This window comes from Thrips palmi, unplaced genomic scaffold (genome assembly GCF_012932325.1).
Source record: "Thrips palmi isolate BJ-2018 unplaced genomic scaffold, TpBJ-2018v1 HiC_scaffold_10, whole genome shotgun sequence".
NCBI lineage: Eukaryota > Metazoa > Arthropoda > Insecta > Thysanoptera > Thripidae > Thrips > Thrips palmi.
Window position 1 is genome coordinate 14,722,925 of NW_023144621.1, and position 16,119 is coordinate 14,739,043.

At 52.2% G+C, this 16,119-nt stretch overlaps 1 protein-coding gene across 1 annotated transcript in view; it reads right to left on the reverse strand.

Annotated features, from left to right (window-relative positions):
• Positions 1-3: 3 nt before the first annotated feature.
• Positions 4-16,119, reverse strand: part of LOC117652537 (PIH1 domain-containing protein 1-like) — a 19,765-nt gene continuing 3,649 nt past the window's right edge. The window contains exons 3-8 of the mRNA XM_034397518.1: positions 2,196-2,390; positions 1,759-1,905; positions 1,290-1,451; positions 1,043-1,149; positions 331-480; positions 4-247 (exon numbers count right to left, since the gene is read on the reverse strand). Coding sequence (XP_034253409.1) covers positions 209-247; positions 331-480; positions 1,043-1,149; positions 1,290-1,451; positions 1,759-1,905; positions 2,196-2,390 — 800 coding nt within the window. The 3' untranslated portion in view covers positions 4-208. The remainder of the gene's footprint in view (positions 248-330; positions 481-1,042; positions 1,150-1,289; positions 1,452-1,758; positions 1,906-2,195; positions 2,391-16,119) is intronic.

The window sequence follows — 16,119 nt, forward strand, 5'->3', positions numbered from 1 at the left end:
TAATTACAAAAAAAAGAATTAATTTATTCCAAAACAAATCCACAAGACATGCATGTTAAGGCACATATATTCTAATATCACAAGTATTTGTAGATGCTGTCAGGACAGAGTGCATGGACTCAATGTAGAAAAGAATACCGTAACAACAAATGTGTTTGGGAAAAAAATGACTTAAAGGTTGACAATGACTTGGTAATAATATGAAATATTACGCTGCTTGGAGAACAGGCATGGTGATAGAGAGAATCTGGAATGCAAACAGGAAATTAAAAGTGTGATTCTTCTGCTGTCTCCAGAAATGTTTCAAAAACTATAAATCCACTCACGCACCTTGGACACCCCATCAAATTGAGCTGTGGCACACTTCTGAAGGACACAATGTGGTAAAAATACGTCCAGGTGGTACTTGGTGGCACGTGTTTCCCCATTCAAAACCAGGCGATCTTCACCAATATCAAGAGTTATGTCTCCAGCAGACACCTGAAACAAAATAATTAATTTTTAAGAATTGAAGCAGAGCAAAAACGAAGAATTTTAGCCTGCTGTAAATCACTAAAGTGGATGTTCTGTAAATGCAGCTGCAGCAGGGAGAGCCACAGCAGGCAAGGGGTATCGACGCCGACGGTGCTGCCCCCTGAGAAGTGCGGCGGAACTAATCAGAGCTGCAGTTTAATTATTAAATTATTTCTTTTTCAAATTCAAGGCGCGTCTGGCACTGGCAAATGATCCGAGAAGCAGAAGAAAACATTCTAGTAGGTGTCCACGGGGTGTAACGCGTAATGTATGCTGAGGATGCGACGCGAGGTGAGTGACAGGGTTTTCGCTCGCGGTGACGACCCCGCGTCCGAGCATGACTAGGGTCGAGCCACAACACCTCCGCAGCATAGTCTAGGTCGAGGAAAACCTCTTCATTTTATCGTGAAGGTCACTCTTTGAGTGACCAAATATTCTGAACACAGCCCCTGACAAGCCAATACCCAATGAGGAGTAATAACTTAATCGCTAATGGGGGAACGACTCTGATACTATGCACGGCACTCACCAACAACGGGAGATGAACCTGGGCGACTACACTGGAAGCAACTCCACCAGTCACCTGCTTCAGGAGCCGGAACTGCGGCTTCACCGCGTCGCTGGCCGCCGCGAGGTCTAAAATCGAAGCACACTCACAGTTAACCACCGTTCCCAAAATGAAATCTCGGAACACAGCTTGCCGTGCCGTGAAGGCTTTGGTCATTTAAAAAATGAAAATGAATAGGCAAAGTGATCTTTGGCTGAATGCTGCTTACCCCTCCTCGCTGCGTCGCCGCCGACGGCGGGCTCCAGGTACCGAGTCCCCAGCTCCTGCACCAGAGGCGTGGCGGGCTTGGAGCCGTCCTTCTTGTCCTTGACGCGCACCCTGTGCCCGGGGATGGTGCCCATGGCTCGTCGGTTCTTCATCACCACATAGTCTGGAATCGAATATGGACACGCACTTCACCACACTCTCAAGATCCTACTGAGCCTTTTCTTCGCGTAACACAAACAAAACGCTGAGTATTTTGACAGCACAGCGTTTAGCTATGGTTAAAAGGTCCTCAGTAACTTATGACCCATTTCTTCATATTACGAACAAATTCCTTTGTAATAAGATATATTTGTGTCGCAGAGTTACTGAGAATTAGCTTAGCATTATGATTACACCGCATTTCTCAGCAGGAAATTGGAAAAGCACACGCTTTCATGGATAGAACGGTACCACTGAAAAGCGAATACTACCTTCCTTGTCCAGCTCGATGTGGAACTTGTCCTCGATGCCCTGCATGATGACGTCGATGAGGAACATGCGGAAGATGTTGTTGGTCTCGATCTTGCCGAAGAAGGTGGTGTTGATGGCCACATCGTACACGTCCGCCGGCTTCCCCGCTGTAAGCGCCACACCAACAAAACTCATGAAATGCACACAAACACACGGTGCAAAATAAATCTCCGGAATTTTAAAGATTTTTCGCATGTTAGGAAGATTTTTGGTCATTTACAAACATTCTTCTTTAATGTACGAACATTCATCGTAAATTGGCGAAGATTCTTCGTGCATTCAACATCGCGAATTTGCAATAGAAACTTTAGCAACATTTTTGCGACAGGAATCTTCGTTTATTCCCAAATTATTTCTCAAAGTGCAACAAGACTTTGAGGCAGGCGAGGAGGCTCACACTTGTCCGGCTCGGCTCGGCGCTCCCCGATGCTGAGCGGCACGCGGTAGTCGCAGGTGCCCGTCGTCGTGTTCCACAGCTCCACGAGGCGCTCGTCGCTGATGTCCTCGGGGGCGGGGATGTCCTGGGTGTGGCACAGGTTGATGAACACCTTGCCGTGGTCCTCGGAGGCGAGCCGCAGCTTGAGGCACAGACCTGGCGACAAGCGCAACGCATTTCGTCAATGGTTTTCGCCCAACGGGAGTCGGCCGTGAAGGCCGTCGCCAGGGACTTGGACTTCCCTCTGGCTCTCCGCCCGGAAGGTAGGCAGCCCATTCGACGCCCCGCCGCGCGGCAGGCAGCCCAACTGGCAGCCTTGACTTGCGCACAGTGGGCCAGAAGACCGGTGGCGGCGGCCAGTCTAGACGCGATTGTTGAGCTCCAGAGTCGCAAAATGGGACTCGAACTGAACGTGTGACCCTCCCATGGATTCCTCGTTCGGAGGGGGGTCACACGTTCAGTTCGTCGAGTCCCATTTAGCGACTCTGGAGCTCAAAACGCGTCTAGAATTTTGACCGCCTCCACCGGTCTTTAGGCCCACTGAGCGGTGGCGGACCCAGCGCCACCCATGAATTAATTTATTCATATTTTTAGGGTGGTAGAGGAGATGCGGGGGGAATTGCCTATTTCCAGGAGCAAACTTTGCCGGCCTTCCAGGTGGCTATCTAGGTGTCAAGGGAGCAATTGTCCTCGTCCTCCTCCTTCCCACCCCTCCTGGACCCGCGCCTGCAGACTGATTCCGAGAGTCGTTTTCGTCGCTCTGTCCCTCCCGCACCTATACACGACGCCTCATGAGCGCGAGAGAGACAGAGCGACGAAAGCGACTCTCGGAATCAGTCTGCCGCTGACAGCCCGACAGGTAGCAGAGCAGTCGGCGGCCAACGGCCTCAGACAGGAGGGCCCTGCCGGCCCTGCCAGTAGGGCTCCCGGACTGGCCACACTCGAGAAGATTAGTAGACGGAAACAAACTTGCGGTCTCACTGCTTACCGCCCTCCTCCCTCCATGCGACAGTTGCACCTCATGACGAAACAGAGACCTGTACTAAATAGAAGGTAAATAGAAAAGTGGAAAAAGAGAGGGGGGGCACACACGTGGGTGCGTGGGCACCGTCCGGTCAGAACGGCGCCGGTCACAAGGGGACGCCACACAAGAACGTCCGGTGACCAGGGGCCGCCATAGGCCGCCATGGGCCGCCAGAGGCACGCGAGATACGTTGTTTTGTCCGCTGACAAGCGAAATCTGATAAATTGGAGGCGTTCCTCTGGCTGTCCGGGGGCAGCGGGCCGTGACTATGAGTGACTATGACAAAACGCTCTTTCCTTTTTCCTTTTTTTTTGGGGGGGGGGAGGGGAGGGGGAGAGCCTAGCCTGCCGCCTGGGAGGTAGTCAAAATCACACACATACAACATTGTAGCACATTGTATGCCGATAATAAGTGACCAGAGGGCCATATACCGCGCGTCACCGTAGGTTGCTCGACTGGCTCAGCAGCGTTGGACGACGTCACCGTCACATTAGCGGTGCGCGATTGGCCGCCAGAGAGAGAGAAGGGGGTTCGAGGGAGCCAAAGCCAAAAGCCCAAAGCGAAAAACGAAACAAAATAACAAATATGGGAGCCGGTAATATCCCCACCCTCTTTCCCCAAAAGTGAAAACAAGGAAAAAGAAACGGGAAATGTGATAAGACGCGGTGCAGCCAGTTTGATGCGACGCTGCACTGCGCTGCACTTGCGGAGGCCGATAAGTATAGAACACGGTTACCAGGGCAACCAACCTCCCGTCCATCCCACAGATCCCACTCCGGTTAGACAGGTCAGGTTAGGTCAGGACAGGTCAAGTCAGCTGGCAGGCAGGCAGGATATTACGGGAGAAAAGAGTCGTACCAACGAAGATTTGATGTCCGTCATAGAGAAACCGAGATTTTAAAAGTGTTATGTCAATTTAGAGGGAACACTTCGTTCTGAGAATGAACAGCGACGTCGAAAGGACTAAATTTTAGTCCATCTAACGGATTATTTGTTGTCAGAGCAAAGCAAAGTGGCCGTTCTTACAACAAATTAATGGTACTCGCTGAAATTTTCTTTTCGATCATCCCAAAATTAATATAAATATTTGTAGGCACAACTGATTCCTTTTTTCCTGATGTTCGCAGGGCGATAAATGCACGCATCGTCTGCCAGTGCCGTGCCCGGCCGAGCCGTCCTCGTCCAGGCGCTAAGAGGGAGTCAGACGGGTCGTCGTCCACGCACAGCGCCGCGTCGCGTCGCAGCAGACAGAGTCGTTTTCGTCGCTCTGTCTCTCTCGCACCCATGAGGGACGCCCCATAAGTGCGAGAGAGACAGAGCGACGAAAACGACTCTGGGAATCAGTCCGCAGACCCGACCCCCCAATTCGATTTATCGATCTTCAAAGGATCCCGCGGCGATAAAAGTCGAGGAACTTGAGATGGCACGCGACATGTGACGCAATCGTGGCGCGTGCCACTCAAAACTTGAGACGTTAAATTTGGGCAGGTCTTGGCCTGACGTTGCAGTGCTAGAGGGAACGCGCGCTTTTGCACGTGCGCGAACTCGGGCGTGTACATACGTGTACATAGGCCCCTTCAAACGAGTGCACTGGCACAACTATGGCGCAACGTAGCGCCTCCCTTGAAGACTAGAACGATATTTACGCTCACCTTGAAGCGTTCTGAGAAAAGTCCCCCGTTGAATTCAGACAGGACGGATACTGGATGCCCCAGTACGCTTCGTGACACTTCAAGGCAAACGTTAAAACTTGACTTGCGCGCTCGCACAAAAGCGCCACGTTACGCCCAAAGTTTTAGCAATGTCTGTTTTTTGAGTGCGAGTGTACATAGTGTGTACAGTGGCGTTATCACATCGCCATGTGTCGGTCCTGTCCTTGTGTGAAGCCGGCTGCATAGGCTGTGTGTGCGTGGCAACGAGAGCTAAGCCTCGGCAATTCAAGGAGCAAGGGCTCATGACGATGCACCTGCCCGATGAAAGAGAGCATTTTTTAAGGGGCTTTTCGTCCATTTTGCAGTGGCTCGCTAACGATGCCGCCGATGCCGCATAACGGCATTCCAATGCCGTAAAACGCGTTTTATTTCCGTTCCTGTTTTGTGCCTGAACGATATTGTTTTCCTTTTTTTTTTTCGTTTTTTCTTCTCGTGGGTGTTGCTGCTGCGGTCCAATACGACTCACCTTGGCTTCACCTTGGCAATAGCAAAATGTCGAAGAGCATCACCATCAGGTAGGCATCAGGCTCGCCGGCCGGCAAACGCGTTTCGCCAGGAACCCGCACAGCTATTCTGCCGCACGGCTTTCCGAGAAATGAGTTTCGGCAGGCAGACTCAGTTTACGGCCCGAGCGAAACCCAATTGGTAAAGAGCAACAAAGTGTCTGTGTAAGCATATGGTCCGCACCTGACCCACATCAGCAACACCACCCCTGACAAACTGAGGGCCAGGTCAACTCGGGGGTAACTCGGGGGTAACTCAGGGGTAACTCGGGGGTAACTCGGAGGTAACTCAAGGGGAAGTCGGGGGGAAGTCGGGGGGAACTCGGGGGGAAGTCGGGGGGAACTCAGGGGCAAGTCGGGGGGAACTCAGGGGTAACTCGGGGGCAAGTCGGGGGGAACTTGATCGACTCGCCCGAACACTAGAAATACGCTCCAAACTAGCACCGTTGCCTTTGTCTCGTTGCCCCGATTCTAAAAGTGCCCCTACTTGCCCCTCTAGCTCAGCGGTTCCCAACCTTGGGGTCGCGAAAAAATTTTGAGGGGTCGCGGCGAGGTGGCTGGGGTCGCCTGGGGTCGCGGTGGTTTCCCGGCTGGCCCACACGCCGAGCACTGGCTGCTTAAATGCCGCAAAGTTGATCAAAACGGTCACAAATGTGTGTAAAAGATCGTGTTTTGGGTCGACTTTAAGCATCCACTGCTTCTGATCCGAGGCGGTAAATCGCCCTCCCTCAACGGGCAATTGGTCTTTGGACCTTCCTTTTGCATGCCTTTGTTACGGAGTGCGATTATCTGCCTTAGTTTGGGAGCAGTTTTGCCGCAAAGTTGATCAAAACGGTCACAAATGTCTGAAAAATCGTGTTTTGGGCCGACTTTAAGCATCCACTGCGTCTGATCCGAGGCGGTAAATCGTCCTCCGTCAACGGGCAATTGGTCTTTAGACCTTTCTTTAGCATGCCTTTGTTACGGAGTGCGATTATTTGCCTTAGTTTGGGAGCAGTTTTGCCACAAAGTTGATCAAAACACGATTTTTCAGACATTTGTGACCGTTTTGATCAACTTTGCGGCAAAACTGCTCCCAAACTAAGGCAGATAATCGCACTCCGTAACAAAGGCATGCTAAAGAAAGGTCTAAAGACCAATTGCCCGTTGACGGAGGACGATTCACCGCCTCGGATCAGACGCAGTGGATGCTTGAAGTCGGCCCAAAACACGATTTTTCACAGACATTTGTGATTGTTTAGACCAACTTTGCGGCAGTACTGCTTCCAAACTGAGGCAGATAATTGCACTCCGTAACAAAGGCATGCAAAAGGAAGGTCCAAAGACCAATTGCCCGTTGAGGGAGGGCGATTTACCGCCTCGGATCAGAAGCAGTGGATGCTTAAAGTCGACCCAAAACACGATCTTTTACACACATTTGTGACCGTTTTGATCAACTTTGCGGCATTTAAGCAGCCAGTGCTCGGCGTGTGGGCCAGCCGGGAAACCACCGCGACCCCAGGCGACCCCAGCCACCTCGCCGCGACCCCTCAAAATTTTTTCGCGACCCCATTTGGGGTCGCGACCCCAAGGTTGGGAACCGCTGAGCTAGAGGGGCAAGTAGGGGCACTTTTAGAATCGGGGCAACGAGACAAAGGCAACGGTGCTAGTTTGGAGCGTATTTCTAGTGTTTGGGTGAGTCGATCAAGTTCCCCCCGACTTGCCCCCGAGTTACCCCTGAGTTCCCCCCGACTTGCCCCCGAGTTCCCCCCGAGTTCCCCCCGACTTGCCCCTGAGTTCCCCCCGACTTCCCCCCGAGTTCCCCCCGACTTCCCCCCGAGTTCCCCCCGACTTCCCCCCGACTTCCCCTTGAGTTACCCCCGAGTTACCCCCGAGTTACCCCTGAGTTACCCCCGAGTTACCCCCGAGTTGACCTGGCCCTCAGTTTGTCAGGGGCAGTCGCCTATTTAGTGCAATATCAAGTGGGAGATAAGCAGATAAGATTTAATAAAACGGCCAACAACATACCCTCGCCCCAGGTCCATGTTGCCATCATGTCACAAGCATGTCACATCCACAAAGGAGGTCTATTTCAAATCTTATCTGGAATTCCTTTCTGCGAAATCAAGAAGAAGAAAATATGGCGATTGTCGCCTGCACGGTTAAAACCTTACGAAGTATTTTGAGCAACTATTTAATATGCTATACGAAGAGTTTTGAATTACGAAAGTATTTTCTATGTAAGCTTATTTACGCTCAAAACACTTTGTTATAACAAACTACTTTTCTTTGTCAGGTCTAAAAGAGTTTGTGAGGATTTGAGGGTGTGCCTTTGACGAAATGAAACTACAAAATGCCCTTGCAGTGACAATGCACAGTCCGGCACACCTGAAAATTAGATTCGGTGTGAAAGACAAGCTATCAAAATGTTTGACGTTGGCCAACTGGGCTAAACTTTGCGTCCAAAGTGATGTTGATCTCCGGTTCGTTCCGAGGGCGGCACTTCTTGTTGCCCCGCGCGACGCGGACGGGGTCGAATTAGTTGACTTAACAGGCTCTATCACGGGCGGCGCATAGCATGCCGTGCCCATCGGCTAGTATCTGGATCGCACCGACCGAACGCCTCCACATCATTCCCTTCTCGACAATTTCTCGCACCCAGAGGGAAAGATGTCACGAGAAGAGACAGAAAAATAAAACACGCGAGAGCATGCACGATCGCGCAGGCACAGCATGGTAATAGAGGTAGCCACTATTAAAATGCTCGGGACATGAGGTCACCACTGGCTCTGCGATCACGCTGCAATTCGAAGCTCGTCCGAGGAGGGCCTCTAAGGAGTCTCTCGTGAAATCTGCGCGCACAGTCGTCGTGAACACAATGAAAACTCTAAAGTAATGAATTAAGCCACTCTAAAAAAAATTCTAACCTTTGGGTGGTGAGAAAGGGAAGTCTCACTTCTGTATCGGTGAAAATCGAAATTCTCACCTAGAGGTGACATCGACCTGTATCGGTGAATATCGAAATTCTCACCTCTGTATCGATGAAAAATCGAAATTATCACCTCTGTATCGGTGAAAATCGGTCTCGCCAAGAAGAGCATTGTTTTCCCGCGTCAGATAGGGCAGTGTTCACGCCAAAATTTGCAATTTTCAATGCTGGCAACCTGCATTTTTTACGGCGCAGGACACGGCGAAGCTCGCGAAGGACGCGCCGACCTAGTTGGGGACTAACAGTGTAATGGTCCCATCCGGAAACCGCATGCATGCAGTGCGGCTCTCGGCAGCGCAAAGCCACGGCAGCGCCAGTAGGCCAAATTCAAAAGGTGCACAGCCACTGCAAATCCATCGGTCGGTTTCCTTGCCACTCCGCTTCCGCCCCGTTCTGACAGCCAAAATTGCGAGGGGGCAACCACTCGAGAAATCCTGTGTTTACCTCATAAAATCTACGGATATCTGAAATCTTTTCCAAAAAAAGGGGGGGCAAAAACACTCTACAAATCAAAAAGTGTACATTGTTCGCTCCATCTGGAGCATGCCTGCAAGCACGCTCTAGCTAGCGCATGCCTGCCAAGTATGCAGTTAGTTGCATACATGCCATGTACACGCTTACTGCAGCATGCATTAGGCCATCAGGCCACCGGAGGGTCCAGTTTTGGCATTCTGGAGCCGCGCCTGCGCCTACCGAGATGGCAACACGGTTCGGTCCAATCAGCGCAAAAAAGGGGGGGAGGCAATTGGTAGCACCTAGCTGATGCGTGGTCCCCAGGCGGAGAAGCGCTGGTCCGTTCGGCGAGTCACGGAGCAAACGGCGGACCAAAAGAGGGACTGTTCGCCAGATGCGTCAAATACCACAAAATATCTCTTGGAGTTTCGGCCCGCTTGCACGAAACCACAAGGACGGCCGCGTCGCCGCGTCCGCTCCGGGCAAGGCAAAGAGAAGAGGCAAGCCTTGCAAGGCGGGAACCCAGTGTCCGCGCCAAGTTCACCTCGCCGTCCATTATTATGCCACTGCCGGACTCCTCATTCGCTGTCAAAATTTTGGTTGTCACTTGATGACGATTTCAAGCCTAATTTTCTATGAGGATGTCAACAAATGTTTTGATGACATAGTTGCCGTCGTCGTCAGCTAAAGCATTTAGGGAGTGAGACATTGTTATCATTTGCAAGTGGCAACAAATTTTACAGTGCTGTTCGGCGCGGGCATGCCGGTGCACCCGAAAACCCGCAGCGCCACCAACTCAACGTCCTGTCGCCACATTTATAATATAATGCAGTTGTTTTAAAAATAAAAGTACTTCTCTAGACCCTTTTTAGAATGTTTGTAAATTTCTTTTGTAAATTTCTTTCATACGTTTTTTTTTTGTAAAAAAAGGAGAATTTTTTCCGTTTCTTAAGCGCTCATGGGTCGTTCCGTATAGGGTGCGGTGCGAGAGAGACAGAACGACGAAAAGAGGAACCGCTCTGCAGAGACTCGGCCTGTCACCCACACGTTACGTCACTCTCCGTCTACGCGGCAACGCGCGGCAGCGCGGCCTCGGTAAAGCTCCTTGTCGCGTAATAGCGGCGCCGCAAAGACACGCAAGTGCTCTGGTGTGTGTGTGTGTGTGTACGCACACATCACCCAAACCGCAAGCGGCACGCAGCGGGCAAGTCCTGCTGGGAGCGAAATAAGTCATCTCCAGCCACACAGTGGGCCAGAAGGCCGGTGGAGGCGGCCAAAACTCTAGACGCGTTTTGAGCTCCAGAGTCGCTAAGTAGGACTCGAACCGAGCGTGTGGCGCCACCAATTGATTCCTCGTTCGGAGAGCAGTTTATTGGTAGGGTCATACGTTTGGTACGAGTCCTGTTTAGCGATGACTCTGGAGCTAAAAACGCGTCTTGAGTTTTGGCCGCCTCCACCGGTCTTCTGGCCCACTGTACGCCATGGCTGCTGCCATGGCTCCGCCATAGGAGGCTGGGAGTGCCTGACTGCCCACTGGCGGTGCCCAGCGCCCATGGCAGAACATCAAAAGCCCATCACCTCGCATCAAGCTCTCAGCGACCAATCGGGCAACGCAGCCACGCACGCTTCTCACCTGCAGGACGAGCACTACGAGCACTCGCTCTGTCTCTCTCGCACTCGCCAGGCGTCCCGCGCGGGTGCGAGAGAGACAGAGCGACGAAAGCACTGCCGGTCGACGACCCCACACTGCTAGGCCGCGCGTCGCGCGAACAGACGGCGCCAAATTTCGTGCGCCACATGTACAGACTGTTGCTGTGTACTCTTCACTGTTCGAAATAAACGTCTAAACGTTATGCGAACAGAGTTTGTCAGAAGAAGTCAACAGGCTTCTCTCTTTAGATTCCGCAATTTAGTTGGGCCTATCTAAAGGTGTTCAAACTAATTGTGACGTTAGATCCAGAGATTTTATCGTTCTTTTACGAATGGATCCAATGGATCGCCCACAAGCAGGGCCGGAAGGTGGCCGCACGGTGCGCGGAGGCGGCTAAAACTCTAGACGCGTTTTGAGCTCCAGAGGCGCTAGACAGGACTCGAACCGAACCGAAGACTCCTCGTTCGGAGAGCAATCCATTGGTGGGGTCACACGTTCGGTTCGAGTCCCATTTAGCGACTCTGCAGCTCAAAACGCGTCCGGGATTTCGGCCGCCTCCACCGGCCTTCCGGCCACTCTCACGGTGGATTGGCCAGAAGACCGGGTGCGGCGGTCAAAGCTCTAGACGCGTTTTGGGCTCCAGAGTCGCTAAAGAGGACTCGAACCGAACGTGTGACCCCACCGATGGATTCCTCGTTCGGAGAGCAATCCATTGGTGGGGTCACACGTTCGGTTCGAGTCCCATTTAGCGACTCTGCAGCTCAAAACGCGTCTCGGCCGCCTCCACCGGCCTTCCGGCCCACTGTGGGCTGGTCTGTCAATCCCGGGCTGTCCCTGTCCGCAGGTCCGAAGGTCTGTAGGTCCGAAGGGCGCTCAAGGACACCTGCCTGTGCAGCGCAGACGGTCTCGACCCACGCAAGGAGGCAATTCGGTTGACTGGTTCCGAGACTGGTGTTCCACGCTCTGTCTCTCTCGCACCAACACGGGACGCCGCACGAAAGCGAGAGAGACAGAGCGACGAAAACGACTCTCGGCCAGGCCCTGCTGGGCTTTGCCCGCTTTCGTCCGCTTTTGTCCGAATCGCTTGATTCTCTGCAACCGCCGCATCACGGCACTGGTTGCACAACGCGCCGCCAGGCCGGCAGGACAGGACGCACCGGCCGGCCCCGAACCGTTATACAATTATTCCCTGCGAGTCCCTTTCCCTTCCCGTTAGTCCCAGGGGAGTCCCCATGTCCCTGCCGGGCCTGCACTGTCTTCTTAGAATGAAATCTGCAGCTGACACTCTAAATATGGTATAGTGAAGATTCTCTGTGAAAATGTCCTATATTGTGGTGTTGCAGCAGGCTTAATAACATACCATTGAGTAACGTTCGCTATACCTTATAGATATTTTGACGAATTTCGTTTAAATTATGCATCCTAAATGTTTTTGTACAAATTTTGTACGAGACATCACAGATTTTTGAGCACACGGTCTTTTCGAACAAATTTGTACGCGGTTTCGTACAAAACTGGGAAAATATGTGCAGTTTTTCGTACAAAAATTGTACGAAAAGTTCGTGCGCACAAAATTGTTCATGACATTTAGTGTGTGGAGAAAATCTCCACCACCATATCAGCGGCTGTTGGGCATAAGGACGTAAGTCACATGGGAAACCCATTGAAAATAGGTTGTTCTGTCCGATGACCACTCATATGGTTGTGCAGCCTTTCACCGTAAGACATTTACAGTGCATGAGCCATGTTACGGCGAATTCGCGGTGCAAGTATAATCCGAAGCTTAATTTGTCCGCACACTAAATGTTATTAACAATTTTGTACGAGACATCGCAGTTTTATGTGCACAGGAACTTTTCGTACAATTTTTGTACGAAAAACTGCACAAAATTCCCCATTTTGCGCAAAATCTCGTACAAATGTGTACAAAAAGTTCGTGTGCAGAAAAAACTGTGATGTCTCGAACAAAATTTGTACAAAAACATTAGTGTCCATAATGCAAATAGTTTCCTTTTGGATTTTCATTGTCAGATTCACAGAAAAACCTTCCTACATTATGAAGAAAAACTTACGTTTCGTATCATGCTTACGCCACTTCCTTCGTGCAATTGGAAATTTCTTCGTAATACTTTTAGAGTGTGCAAACTAAACTCTGAGAGTGGTTTTCGCAAGGGTTTTCGTCGCTCTGTGACAGTCCGTGTGGATTGAAAAATAGTCGGCGTGGACGAAAAATAATCAGCGCGAATCAAAAACAGTCGGTGTGGGTTGAAAACTTAGTCGCACAGTGAAAGTGCGAGAGAGACAGAGCGACGAAAACGAATCTCGGAACCAGTCCACTGGGACCGGTCGTACAGAAACCCGAGCTCGCGAGAGAGCGGCCAGAATGCAGCAGAATGCATTGGGTGCGTGCGCAAGGCGAAATCGGCCCAGCAGGTCAGCGAAACTGATAGCGCTCTTCGCTAATCTACACAGCGGCACAAGAGAGGACCGATAGAACACCGCAGGGCCGCAGGGCCACAGAAGTACAGTAACCCCTTCGAGTCCTCTTCTGCGCTCCCAGGTTGCACAATGACGATGTCACAATCACTCTGCACACTAAATCCCCTTGTACAATTTTTGTACTTGGTCTCACGAAATTTGGTGCATGCGTGGTTTTCGTACAAATTTTTACACAATTGTGCACGAATTTGTGCGATTCAGCTCACAAATTTGTACGAAAAGTTCGCATGTTGAAAACTGTGAAACCACGTGCAAATTTGTACAAATACATTTGGTGAAGCATGTTCACTCCCTCGACTTCATGCGACTCGACATTGTCTCAAAATTTCCCGTTTACCAAGTCAAGTCCCTCGGTTGCCTTTGCGGCCCGCTCCGCCGCACAGTGGGCCAGAAGACCGGTTGAGGCGGCCAAAATTCTAGACGCGTTTTGAACTCCCGAGTGGTTGAAAAGGACTAGAACCGAACGAGTGACCCCACCGATTGATTCCTCGTTCGGAGAGCAAATCCATTGGTGGGGTCACACGTTCGGTTCGAGTCCCATCTAGCGACTCTGGAGCTCAAAAAGCGTCTAGAATTCTTGCCGCCTCCAACGGTCTTGTGGCCCACTGTGCGAGCCACTGTGAGTGCACCGGCAAACCAGAATGCGCCTGTTGATACCTTCTGTTTACTACCCGCTCTTATCCGCCGCCACAATGCAGGTGCTTTTAAAGGCGCCGCGGAGGCGCAGATTGGAATAACCCTTATTGAAATGATACGGCCGCTTCGCTTCGCTCGCTTCGCCGGTCCGAGCGGCGCGGCGTCTGCAGGCAGAGCAGGCAGAGCACTGCCTCCGTCTCCCTCGCACTCACGGGCGTTCCGCAGTGGTGCGAGAGAGACAGAGCGGCGAAACCGCGCCTCGCGGCACCACTCAGCAGGTGCCACAAACAATGGTTGTGACTCACCGCATTGCCACAGATTCGAAGCGTCGCGACGGGCCGGTTCAAGACTTCGCAGTTTCGCACCCGCACGCTTCGCGCTTCGAATCTGTGCTGTCGTTCGCCTGCCGCTCCCAACCCTCGCAGGGCAGGGAGCCTGCGCTCGGATCCACCTCAAGGAACTCAAGACCAAGCCGCGACGCAGCGGCGAGCAGCCTGATTCCGAGAGTCGATTTCGTCGCTCTGTCTCTTTCGTACGCGTGGGGCGTCCCGTAAAGGTGCGAGAGAGACAGAGCGACGAAACCGACTCTCGGCGAATCAATCTGTGGGTGAAGTTCAGGCAGTGGCCCGCGATCCGCGATTGCGTCCAACCCACGATACTCCACGAACAGTCAAAGACTGAGTTCTGGTTTTGTCACTTTACCAAGAGACGGCCTTTTCAAAATGACGTCATGGGCTTGTCACGTGGTCCCATTCTTACACTTGTTTCGCATCACATTGATGGGACTTCGCTGAAACGCGTTCCCACGGGACACAGCGCGACGGGGCTCCCGCATGAAAGCCCCGTGCAGGTAGGCAACCCTTTGCGTTCGACGCACCGGAGCGCACCGGGTTGCCTACCCCCGAGTTCGCAGGCGGTTAGAGCCCCGTGCAGGTAGGCAATCCTCCGCGTTCGACGCACCGGAGCGCACCGGGTTGCCTACCCCCGAGTTCGCAGGCGGTTGGAACCCCGTGCAGGTAGGCAACCCTCCGCGTTCGACGCACCGGAGCGCACCGGGTCGCCTACCCCGAAGCTCGCAGGCGTTCTTTCACTTCAGAGAAAACTGTGAACGTTTTTGCCGCATCCCATTTGACGTACATGGTCCCAATCGCACTACGAAATATTTTATTTTTCGCAGTGTGCCAGTACAACCCCCTGCATCACGATCTCTAGAACTGCAGTACACGTTTAAAACGACGTAACTTTTGTCGTATTGTTTTTGATTTGGGGGCGGGCTGGCAACGCCGCAGGGGGGCGAGGTACGCGTGAGGCGTGCGAACGCGAGCACGCTGGCCGACGCTAGCCGACGCATGTCACCTGTCCGGCAGAGGTGCCAACTTTCGCTCGCCATTCACGTGCCCACTGCAACAACTTAATTGGACGCACATTTATTTCGGGTGCTTCGGTTGGCAGCGCTCTGATGAGCGGATAAAGGGTGGCGTGACATTCACCACACCGTTAAAAGTAAATTTGAAAGTCCCGGAAAGTGGAGTTTTGAAGCTCCGCCAGAAATTTATAAAGGCGTCGATCTTTCTTTGTACTGTACCTGTTGGAAATAACTCATTCAAAATAGAGACAATTAATTTTTTTTTAATTTTCGGGAGATTGGAGGGTAAATTTTTCTCTACAAGTTCTCCAAGATATTTTAAAGTACAGAGCGATTTTCTAGGCGTGATGGTACACTGCTCGGGCTGAGCTGACCAGCAGCAACAGCAGACACAGCATGCACTGCAAAGCCAGTGGTAAGTTTGCTTGCCACAAATTTGGCATGCAGTTTTGAATGCCAAAATTTGGCAAGCTTTGGTCGGCACTCTTCATAAGCTTGTCATATTTTGGCAAGCTGGAGAGTATTTCCGGGCCAAGCTTGCCAATTTTTGGCATTCAAAACGGCTTGCCAAGTTCGTGGCAAGCAAACTTACCACTGGCATTGCAGTGTGGTGGTTGGTCTGCCAATAACGGGTCGAGAGTCTCCACGGCATGGGAACGCCTTGGCGGGCCGAGAGGTCTTGGTGAGGACGGGCCTGCCGACGGCCTGCCGACGGCCTGGCGTGGTGGACGACGCCGGCCGGTCGGTCGGCCTTCGGATTGTAAGGTGAGGGGCAGGAGAGGGGGAGGAGAGGGGGAGGGGCGTGTCGGCCGCGGGAAGGGGGGCCTTCACAAGACTCCGGAGGCCTGCTCGGCTAGCCTCGGTACCCAGCCCGTCCTCTCCTCCTCGGTCCCCGCCTCATCGCGGCCCTGACCTTGCATGACGTCACTCTGGTGGCCACAGGAACGAGTTTCAGGGCCGGAAGGGAAGGGGGGGGGGATACTCGCTGGACCCAGTCCCGGCATCGCAACATTCAGCATCCGTGCTCGTCCGAAAGAATCCTCTCCCAGCTTCATGAATGGAATCCTCATCTT